The sequence below is a fragment of the Marmota flaviventris genome, chromosome 14 (assembly GCF_047511675.1).
Source record: "Marmota flaviventris isolate mMarFla1 chromosome 14, mMarFla1.hap1, whole genome shotgun sequence".
Lineage (NCBI taxonomy): Eukaryota > Metazoa > Chordata > Mammalia > Rodentia > Sciuridae > Marmota > Marmota flaviventris.
The window spans coordinates 25,914,868-25,926,182 of record NC_092511.1 but is presented as its reverse complement, the minus strand read 5'-3'; the positions used below and the strand labels follow the sequence as shown (position 1 = coordinate 25,926,182).

The window sequence follows — 11,315 nt, the reverse complement described above, 5'->3', positions numbered from 1 at the left end:
CTACTTTGATAAAATTTTCTAGTGGAATCATTTGAGCTTCATTTGGATAGAAGCTCTTCAAATAACACTTTATATTTAGGTCAGTTTTGTAGATTATATTTTTCTAGACAGTTATACATTTATACATTTTAACTAGACCTTTTTTTTTCTTTTCTTTGTGTAGATTTGAGCAAAGTAGGCACTTATTTAGTACTTTTTTTTTTTTTTTTTTTGTCCGTTAATGTGTTTAAGACTAGTTTTTCCTCTTGAGTAGTGCTTATGCTGTATCCTACGGTCAGTATATGCAGTGTTTTCATGACCACTTGCTATACATTCTTCAATTTCACTTTTCTCCATGATTCAAGAGTTGTTTGAAAAGTTTGAAAGAGGTGGGTTTCATTTTATTTTAAGTTCTGAATTTCAGATACTTGATTTTTTTTCTGGTTTTGTTCTGAAGCTCAAATTTTATAACATTATGATATAAATTTAACTGTATTTTTCCAATCTTTGAAATTTAGTGATTTTTTTTTCTTGAGGCCTAATCTACAGTTAATTTTTGTGAATGTTTCCCTGAAGTTGGAACAGAAGATATATCTCTGTTTCAGAGGACAGAGCTCAGTATGCATATTTATCAATTGTAGCATTGTGATTTAGAGTACAAACTCTGGAGCCAGACTAATGGGAATCCCAGATACACTACTATAATTTTATACAAAGTACTTAATTTCTTATGCCTCAGTTTCTTCACCTGAAAATGTCTATAATAATGGCATCCACCCTTTAAGATTGTTTTAAGGATTAAATGGATTAATAAGTACAAAACATTTAGAATGGCATCTGGAATGAAATGAATACACTATATATGTTAGCTGTTATGGTTATTTAATTATTCTAGAATAACACCACTTTTCAATTAAAATATAATATTCGCCAGATATGCATTTTATTTCTAAACTATCCATGTTAAGAAAGCATAAAAAATGTGTAAATTTTATTTAACCTATTGTGTCAAAAGTGTTAGCATTATAACATGTAGTCAATACAAAAATTATCAATGACATGCTTATCTTCTTGGTTTTTGTACTAATTCTTTGAAATCTGGCATGTTCTGAACTTATAACAATTTTTTATTTACATATGACAGCAGAATCCATTACAATTCTTACTACACATAAAGAGCACAATTTTTCATATCTGTTTGTACACAAAGTATATTCATGTCAATTCGTGTCTTTATACATGTATTTGGATAATAATACCCATCACATTCCACCATCATTTCTAATCCCATACCCCCTTTCTTCCCCTCCCACCCCTCTGCTCTATCTAGAGTTCGTCTATTCCTCTCACACTCCCCCTCCCTATCCCACTATGAATCAGCCTCCTTATATCAGGGAAAACATTCGGCATTTGGGTTTTGGGGATTGGCTAACTTCACTTAGCATTGTCTGGATTAGCTATGTTTCAAGTATTCAATAGCCATGTGTAGCTAGTGGCTGCCCTACTGGATGGCACAGGTCCCATGCCTTGTAAGTACTTGGTACTGGGCTAATCATGAGCTGAATGAGGTGAAAATGAATGTCTTCTACCATTAACATATTTCTGTGTATTTATCTTTGAATCTCCTCTGCTTTTTCTTCTGTAAATAGTGATCCTATGAATTTGATATCAAAACATTTACAATTATTTTTATTGCAAACTATAAACTTTAGCCTTAAAAATGTGTGACTTTGTCTTTGTACCTTGAATATTATGTCATACTATATTTATGACTGATGTTTTCTCTTTGCTTACAATTGCCTGGTATATCTTTTCCCATATCTTACATTTTTCAGCCAACTGAATCATTTTATTATAGCTTTCTTATCTCTTGCCTACATAGAATTGGATATTGGATTTTCTTTGTTATGAGTTGTAATTTTTATTTTATTTATTTATTTATTTATTTATTTAATTTTTTTTTTTTTTTTTTTTTTTTTTTTTTATTGTTGGTTGTTCAAAACATTACATAGTTCTTGATATATCATCTTTCACACTTTTCTTCAAGTGGGTTGTGAACTCCCATTTTTAGCCCATATACAGATTGCAGAATCACATCAATTACACATCCATTGATTTACATATTGCCATACTAGTGTCTGTTGTATTCTGCTACATATGAGGTTTTGCTATGTTACCCAGGCTGGTCTCTAACTTCTGGGTCTAGGCTCAAGTGATCCTCCTGTCTCAAGCCTCCCAAATGCTATGCCCAATTTGCCTTGTTTTTAATAGATGAATTCAGCCCATTTAATTTTCAGAATTTATTCAAAATGTGTGAGAATATCATGTACAACCACAAGATTGGGATCCTAATTAGAATACGTTATACTCCGTGTATATATACTATGTCAAAATGTGTGAGAAGCTCAGATAGGGAAGGAGCCAGGATAGTGTTCGGGGCAGGTGAAATTTTTCTTATGATCTCAAATTTTGAGTGTGAGTTCAATAAGCCTTGTAGGGACTTGTAACTGTGGTATTTTTGTTTTTTAATCTTCAAGATTAGCTCTCTACTGTCATAAAAAGTGTTTCTGGCCAATATTGTTTGCCTGGTATGCCCCTGATTTTATTCTCAGAACCAAATCAGGCCCAGAAAACCCTAGATACCTGTGAGTTACATATCCCTGTTCCTTCTATTACTCATCAGAGTGTGCCCCTTCTCTGATGGATATTTGTTGCTGCCTGTTTTTTGTTGTTGGTGGTTGGTTGGTGAGATATCAGACCTATTGAGTCCCTCTCTACCATAGCAATTTCTATCTCTGCCCTCCTTAATCCTCTTTGATTAGCCTCTGATGCCCTTCTCTGTTGAGCCCAGGTTTTCAAAACATTCCTGGTTTCTGTGCAAGTGAAACTTGTTTTTTGTTTTTATTCTCGTTGTTATTTTTTTAAATGATTTACAGTAAGAGAATGAATCTTTTTCCTGAAACTTAAAAAAAAACAAAAAACTAGAAACCTCCAGAAAAGCTTTTAAAATAGTACAATGAACATCCATCCATGAACCCTTTACTAGAGTCAATATTTTAATATTTTGTTCTATTGTTTTATCTCTGTAAACAAATTGAAAATTTTTTTTTAACTGGACTATTTGAAAGTATACGACTTGATTGAACTTACTTCCTGAATCATTCTAGAGTTCTGTAGTCATTCATTTTGTCAGAAGTAATGCTTTTATCCTAGGGATACTTAAACTTCTACCACCAATAACAGTTTGTGTCCCCTTTCCTAAGAGTCCTGCCTTCATTTTTAAATAGCCACCCCCTCAGACCATTGGTGGGGCTGCGACCAGGTAATCTGAGGACAGTGTTGCTCAGGAGGCAGCCACTCAACTCAAAGGATTCAAATGCCGGTAACAGCTGCTTCAGTTTGGGCAGATCTAAAGCATCAGTCTAATCTGTACAACCTTCAATGAAGACTCAATGGAAACATCTAGTAAATCCTGCCCTGTACTACCTAATATTCCCGGGTAAGAGTTTGGTTTTAGTTTTGGTTTTGACTTTTAAGGTGACCATGATCATCAAACTTACAAAACAAAGGTCTGGAGGAAAAATTGTAACCACTCTTTTTGGTCCATTGTGGCATTGCCTATTTTGTTTATTTTACTCATTATGGAAAGTTGATAGATTGGAAGCATCAGAGTCACCATTCACTTATGGTCACATTACACAATTAAAATTATAAAGCATCTTCATTATGGATTCAAATTCCTCATTAGCAAACTAATAATAGTCATGTGTTTGTGTGTCTACACATAGTATGTACACACAGCTTATACACATAGAAACATTTGTTTTTGTCTTTATTTTTTACTCAGGGTACATTTAGTATCTTTGTTACAGGAAGGCTGACAATATAAAACATTTCCTATATACGAAACTCATAAATATCCCAACTGAAAGTATCAAGTTAAATAATGCCTTTGAGCAGAAAAAGAACAGTCCAACATTTATTAACAAGTTTCTTCATGAATTTTCTTGAGGTTTTTTTTTTTTAACACAAGAACATTTCCTGTACTTAAATTGTCATTTTCTGTTGTTGTTAACATGTATTTTATTGCATTTTTGAATAGGAAGAGATAGCCTATTTACATGGAACCAACACCTGGAGATGGCTGTTTGCCCTCTGAAGTTCCAGTTCTCTTATTTTCTAACTTAATCACAGCTCCCTAAAAACTAATACTTTCATTTCAGTCCAGTCTCTGAACCTGTTTGGCACAAGTCAGTTCTAGCAAATTTGGAACCATCTTTTAAATCACTGGAGCTATTTTGCCCTCGCATCCACGGACTCTCAGTTCCCCAGGGCCAAGACCAAGTCTTGACTCTGTGCATCTAGCACAGGCCCTGCCCCAAACAGGTGCTCAACATGTTTGCTTGCAAAACCGTTCTCAACTCTCCTCAATGAAGGAGAGAGAGAACAAAGCCTTACTGAAGTGACTGCCCCACACAGAAGCACTGTCAGCTTGACATACACTAGATACGCTTCAGCCTCCAATGTGGACCAGTGGTACCTCTGTGGAATACAGTTTTTGACTGGAGATACAGATCATTCCCTTCACCCTCAGGCTCAATCCCATCTCGACTTTTGAACAATCTTGAATTAGGGTATCTATTCTCTAATCATTTAAGAAATAGACCCACATCTAGTTATTTTGGGTCACAAGAAGATATTTAAACTATTAATCTATTAATATTTTAAAAATTCAAATAAAACATCAAAGGCAATTAATTATAATTTTCTTTCTATGAATATTCTTCAATTATGGATGAGAATTTATTAGGAAGAGTACAGAGTTATCTTTCAGAACCAAAGTTTTCTTTAAAAACAAACAAGGATCTTAAAATCACTTTGGGCTTTTAAAAATTGGGGGTTGTTTTGCATTTTCCCTGGTGGCTTGTTTAGTGTTAAATTTTGTCACCCAAACCTTGAATTAATTTCTTAATTTTAGTATTCCTATTTTGGAAGTCTTCAAAAAGATGCATGAGCTCAGTCAGATGGGACAGGTAGAGTTCATTTTCCCCCATGGCTATTTGAATATTAGGAGAGCTTTCCTGGCTACGTCATGGCCCCTTAGTGATGCAGAATTGGTTAAGACTTTGGTGATCTACACATGTGTGACTTATTACACATCCCAGCAACCACACATGTGGTAGAAGCAATGTAAACAGCTTCTCCTTGGAGCTGATCATCAGAAAAGCCACTGCACTCCAGGATCTGAAGAGCTTTCTCATCCCTAAGGAAAGGATAAGACTCGGTCCCATCCAAAAAAGCACACAAAAGGACCTCTAAATAATTCCTCATCACACACCCCTACAAACCATACGCGCACGCACACACATACACATACACACACGAGGTCTATAAAAACACTGAAATAATATTCTCACAAAAACAGCAAAGTCTGAGTTTAGAGAATGAGTATCAAGTACATGCACAAAAGCTTCCATTTAACCCGTATATAAACGGCTCTAGAGAAAGATGCATGAGAAAACTACAGATTACATAGTTTATGGCACCTAGCCAGGGACAGGGGAGGAGAGAATAAATAGTTTGTAGTGAGGGCAAATCCTCTGTCCCATAGCCCAGTCAGGGCGATCCAATGACCTCAGGAGGCAGTAAACACCCAGAGATTCTCCCAGATAACTCCCTGAGATTGGAGAGTTCTTCAGAGTTTTTCGTCTTGATCCTTTCCAAAGCCAACTTGATTGCCACCACTTTCCTCAGCCTGAAGTCAGCCATCCTTCAAAACAAATCAGAACCTGTTGGTAAATGGGTCTCATTTCACAAAACAGAGGTGTTCCTAGAAAGTGGCTTTTTAGTTGAATTTTAGGGAACATCTCAAATGATCAGTACCTTGTAATCTCAGGATTTAGAGGGACTGAAAAGATCATGTAGCCCACCCAGCACATAGAATCTCAAAGACTCCTATGTAGAGTCCAGCTGTGTTTCCTAAAGAATACCCTACAAAACCATCTCTTCAGAGGTGCCTTGTTAAAGGCTTCTCTCTTTGTAATCGACAATACAAATTTGTATATGACAAAAAAATTTACATACATATAGATGTATGCATGTATGACTGTATGTATATGTCATATATAATTCATAAACATTGAATTTTGTTTATTCCAGTATTTTCCAGTCCTTCTAGGCTAAATATTCGTTTCCTAGATTAATTAGTTTTTGTGATGCTGAGAATCAAACCCAGAGCCTTTTACATGCCAGGCAGGTACTCTACTGAGCTAAACTACCAGCCCTGTTGGCTAGATATAATTTAGCAAAGATAAGGAAAATTACATAGGAAATACACATATTAGTTCTGCCAAGAGAGCAATCTTCACCTGCCCTATAATCTAGAGGCTTAGTGGTCACTGTGTGATGATATCCACTGATACAGACATCATTTATGTACCTTTATACTTTAAAATGACTATAAATTCTGGAACTCCATTGAAGGCAATACACAGATTAAAACACAGCTATTTTTTCCTGTTGCTGTATTTTGAATCTGTTCCCCATGTGTTGAGAAATGGATCCCTAATTCAGATGTCAATGGTGGGGCCTCTGGGATGTGATTAGGATTGGAGGAGGTCATGAGGGTGGGGCCTCCATGATAGCATTAGTGGCTTTATGATAAGAAGAAGGACCTGCGATAGCCTGCTCGTTCTGTCTCACCATGTGATGCTACCCTCTGCCCTGTTATGATGCAGCAGTACAAACTTAACCAGATGCCAGCAGCTTGATACTCGACTTCCCAGCCTCCAGAACTGTGAGTTAATAAACCTTTATTCTTTATAAATTACCCAGTCTATGATAATCAGTTAGAGCATAAGAATATGGATTGATGATGCATCTGTCTTTATCATTTTTAATTATAGGACTGTAACTATCACTTGATATTTAATATTTAATGCACAGATCATTTCTTCTAATACCATTTATTGATCTTGTCTGGCAGAAAAATTCTTGAATTTGAAAACTCCTCTGTCTACATATTCAACTCTTGCGTATAATTTTGTCCCTTTTTGTTTGTTTGTTCTTTTTGCTTTTTCCCTGAACAAGTTGAATTAATTGTCTTCTCGTTTGTTACTGATTTGGATTGGAGTGAGACATATACCACATATATATATTTTACATAAGCGCATACTATTTTATTAATTAGCAAAAATGAAATTAAATACTAGTGGTCAGTGAACCACTATGATTAATGAGAGGAGAAAATTAAAGACCTAAGAGTACATTTGAATATAAAGGCTTAATTTCTAAAGAACAAAATTAAATTCTCAAAAACTAGGATTTTTGTCTATATTTACTAATAGTGATTATTGATCAGGAAACTTAAGTCCAAGAGCATGGGGTAGAACTGAAGTCAGGAAACCTTACCTATGTAAGTGACTGTTCTACACCTAACAGATTGTGAATTTCTCCTATCTCAGGAGCATGGTTTAAGTACTTGGATTATGATAGGTCAGGGGAAGTGAGCACATGACCAATTTCACTGTTGTTAAAAAGCAAGTGCTCAGGCTGGGGATGTGGCTCAAGCGGTAACGCACTTGCCTGGCATGCTCGGGGCACTGGATTCGATCCTCAGCACCACATAAAAATAAAATATTGTGTCCACTGAAAACTGAAAAACAAATATTAAAAAATTCTCCCTCTCTCTTTCTCTCTTTAAAAAAAATTAAATAAAGACGTTGTGTCACCGAAATCTGAAAAATAAATATTTAAAAAAATTCTCTCTCTCTCTAAAAAAAAAAAAAAAAAAAAAGCAAGAAGCAAGTGCTCCCCTGGATTCAGAGATGTCCAAAAATAGACACCATCCTGTGCTCCAAGTTCACCCAAAGAAACTCTTTTTTCTGAGATTTCAGTGGCACTGGGGTGCTCGTGGAAGCAACCTCTGTAGGCTGAGTTAGTGCCTGGAACGACTAACAATTTCAGGCAGCATCCAAAGAATCTTGTGCAATGATTCTTTGCTTTTTTTTTTAATCATATTGAATATATTCAATGCTATGGGCTCCTCTGCTGCCCAGAAACGAGTATATCCATCTATTATTTCATATAAAATAAAAAGCACTTTCATGAACTCCTTTGAAACCAATTTTTTTTAGACCTCAGGTTAAGAGAACTTGCCCTAGAATATCTTTCTCTGGCGCCAAATCATATTTTTTTTCTTATTCACCTTTATATCACTAATTTGGACTATGCTAGGCCAGTATAAGTGGAAGGAGAGGATTGATACACGTGCCAAGATGATCAGTAGGAGAAATGTTAAGTCAGCATTGTGAATCTATAGAGACAGAAAGTAAATTAGTTGGCTACTTATGGCCAAGGAAAGATGGAAGAGAGTGACAGCTAAGGGTTTCTTTCTGGAATGACGAAAATGTTTTAAATTAGATTGCCATGATGGTCTCAATGCTGTGAATATACTAAAAAACACTTTACATTGGTGAATTTCATTGTAGATGAATGATATTCCAATAAGGAAGTTTTTATTTTCTTTTACTGTTTAGCAGATATGAGAGCCTGTGTTCTATCCCCAGCATTGGAAAAAAAAAAAAAGAAAGAAAGAAAGAAAGGGGGGGGGAGGGAAAGGAAGGAAGGAAGGAATAAATAAATAAATAAATTAATAAATAAGTAAATTGCTATGGTTTGAATAAATGTCCCCACAGACCCATAAGTTAAAAGCTTGGTCCTCAGCTTGGCTCCATTAAAAGGTGGTGTAAACCTTCAACAGGTAGGGCCTAGTGAGGGAATTTAGGTGTACCCTTGAAAGAATTGTAGGATGCCAGTCTTTTTCGGTCTCTTTTTGCATGCTTGTCATGAGGTGAACACCTCACTCCACCATGTGACCCTGTTTCCCCTGCTGCCTTCCATGATGTATTACCTCACCAGAGGCCCCAAAGCAATATGCTTACCCGGCCATGGACTGAAACCTCCCAAACTATGAGCCAAAATAAACCTTATTTCACTATAAGCTGATTGTTTCAGGTATTTGTTATAGTGACAGAAAGCTATCTAATACAGTTTTATAAGAAAAGAAAAATGGCTCAACAAGAACCTATAATCAGAGCTGGAGTTGTAGCTCAGTGGTTGAGGGCTTGCCTAGCATGCCTGAGGCACTGGGTTCAATTCTCAGCACTGTGTATAATGAATAAATAAAAATATAAAGGACCATCAAAAACTAAAAAAATTTTTTTTTTAAAAAAAGAACCTATAATCAACTTCACATGGCTGGAGGTAGTATGTGACCTCCTGATTGTCATCAATGAGGAAGGAGCTAGAGAAATTTTGGTTAAAGTCCATCAGGCTATTCCTCATCGTGGGAAACTATGGAGACTGTGTACTTAGGTCTCCTAAATAGTGGAATATGGAGGACCACCCATAAGAATAAAGAGCTCTGAGTTGATTCCATAGAATCACTGCCTAATCCAATACTCCCCTTATGAGAATGATTCAACAGGGAGACGAAGGCTGCCCTCCATGACATTTCCTTAAAAGTTAGGAGTATGACACCAATTTCCCTCAAATCCTTTTTTTTTTAATACACTATGGACTATTGACTAATGAACTTATCTAACTCCATCTTGAATCAATTTATATTTTTAGCATGTTCTAACAAATTCCATATGCATCCCAATTTATTCTGGATTATCAGAACGTAATTCTTGTGTGGAGGCAGAGCCTGTTTTATAGAACCTTGAGGTCTCCATATCTCTGATCTCATCACCCTTTTTCCCTATGATGCTGTCAAAAGACTTTTTTAGTAGGGGAAGGAGTTTCCAGTTCTCCTCCTCTATTGACAAGTCTTTTATTTTCACTGTCTCCCCTGAGTTTGAGCCCTGGTTCTAGCTTGAAAAACAAAGCTAATCTGTAAAGTACCCTGGTCTTTTGGATACATGCAAGAGTCATGGGTCTCTGGGGTAGCATATCAGTACACACACATGACAACCTTTGCAAAGTTTCAGAACTCACTCCAGTTCAGTTATATATATGATGATACTGGAATCCAAAGAGGGGGAATAAAACCCATAATTTTTCCAGGGTCATGTAACAAGCCAACAGCAACACTAAATATGATGTCTTCATTCCCAACCAGACTGCTTTCAAAATTATCAGGCTATCTTCCAGACCCACAAAAATACTAATCTCAGCACTGTCAACCTTCTTCTGATGGTATGTGTGGTTTGACCCAGTACTGACCTCACCATCCTGTTTGGTCTCACCCTGACTTTCATCCTGGTCAGATTCGAACTCAGTGCCTCGGTCTACAACATCCACGCCAGCTTGCACTCTGGGCTTCTCGTTTTCCCACTTGGCAAAGCCTTTGTCCTTTGCTGTTTTGTCATGGAACTTGGATTTCATTTTGGGGAAGGTGTGGGATCCTGAGTCCCCCCAGCCAGCCTCTGACCAGACGGGTTCAGTCTGAGTGGCCTGGCTGGTGGTGGCCCTCTGTAGCCTCACAGAGATCTTGCGAGAAGAGCCCGTAACCAGGGTGATGGCTCTGCTGTCCAGGTCCCGGTGTCCAGCAGTAACCCCAGGAAAATCAAACACCTCATCCTGCACTGGAAGGAGAAAGAGGATGATAATTAAAATTTGACTTGTGTCTACCAAAGTGAGTACAAATAGCAAGAGTCTGCCATGCAAGGGTCTAGAGGAAAGGACGAGGGACAGAACTAAATTAGCTGCAGGCAAGTGGCATGTTAGTGAGACCAGAAAGCAGAGTGAAGCCAAGGGGATTAGCCACCGCAGACTGCCCTAAGAAAGGCCTTTGTATTTATACTGATACTGACTGGGTTTAGACCCAGAACCCAAACCAGATGCAGAGGTCAGGAGGTGGGTGGAGAGACACCGTGGCAAGGAATAAAGCAGAGGCATTACCTGGGGGCAGCGAGGGGCTTCCAGGCAGTGATCCATGACTACTGCCCAAGGAGGGTGCCCGAGCAAATCTCCTGCAGGCCAGAACCAGGAGGTCTTTGCACTGTTTGTGACAATTCGCTCCACAGTCTGAAAAATCCCAGACGTGTCACAAAGGATGAGCATGAAACTGTGTGTCTGGTGCCACTGCACTGCCAGCCCTCCCCTCCCCAACTCCGGTTTCTGGATTGAACCTCAGGCCCACAGAGGGTACGTAGGGACTGGGAAAGGGCATGGGGCCTCTCTTGATTCTTGAGGCTTCTAAAGTTCTGATACATTTGCTCAACTTGTCCCTCCACACAAGTCATCAACGTGCCTACAGGGCAAACAAGCAGAGTCTAGCTCAAGAGGTTAGTTGTCTTTGCCCAAAACTAAATGCAAATCATGTGGGGCTG

The 11,315-nt window shown here is 37.6% G+C and overlaps 1 protein-coding gene across 7 annotated transcripts in view; it reads right to left on the bottom strand.

Annotated features, from left to right (window-relative positions):
* Positions 1 to 1,085: 1,085 nt before the first annotated feature.
* Rasgrp3 (RAS guanyl releasing protein 3) overlaps positions 1,086 to 11,315 on the bottom strand; it is a 111,159-nt gene continuing 100,929 nt past the window's right edge. For all 7 annotated transcript variants that reach the window (XM_071601481.1, XM_071601486.1, XM_071601482.1 and 4 more), the window contains exons 16-18: positions 10,885 to 11,010; positions 10,207 to 10,568; positions 1,086 to 5,749 (exon numbers count right to left, since the gene is read on the bottom strand). In XM_071601481.1, coding sequence (XP_071457582.1) covers positions 5,741 to 5,749; positions 10,207 to 10,568; positions 10,885 to 11,010 — 497 coding nt within the window. In that variant the 3' untranslated portion in view covers positions 1,086 to 5,740. The remainder of the gene's footprint in view (positions 5,750 to 10,206; positions 10,569 to 10,884; positions 11,011 to 11,315) is intronic.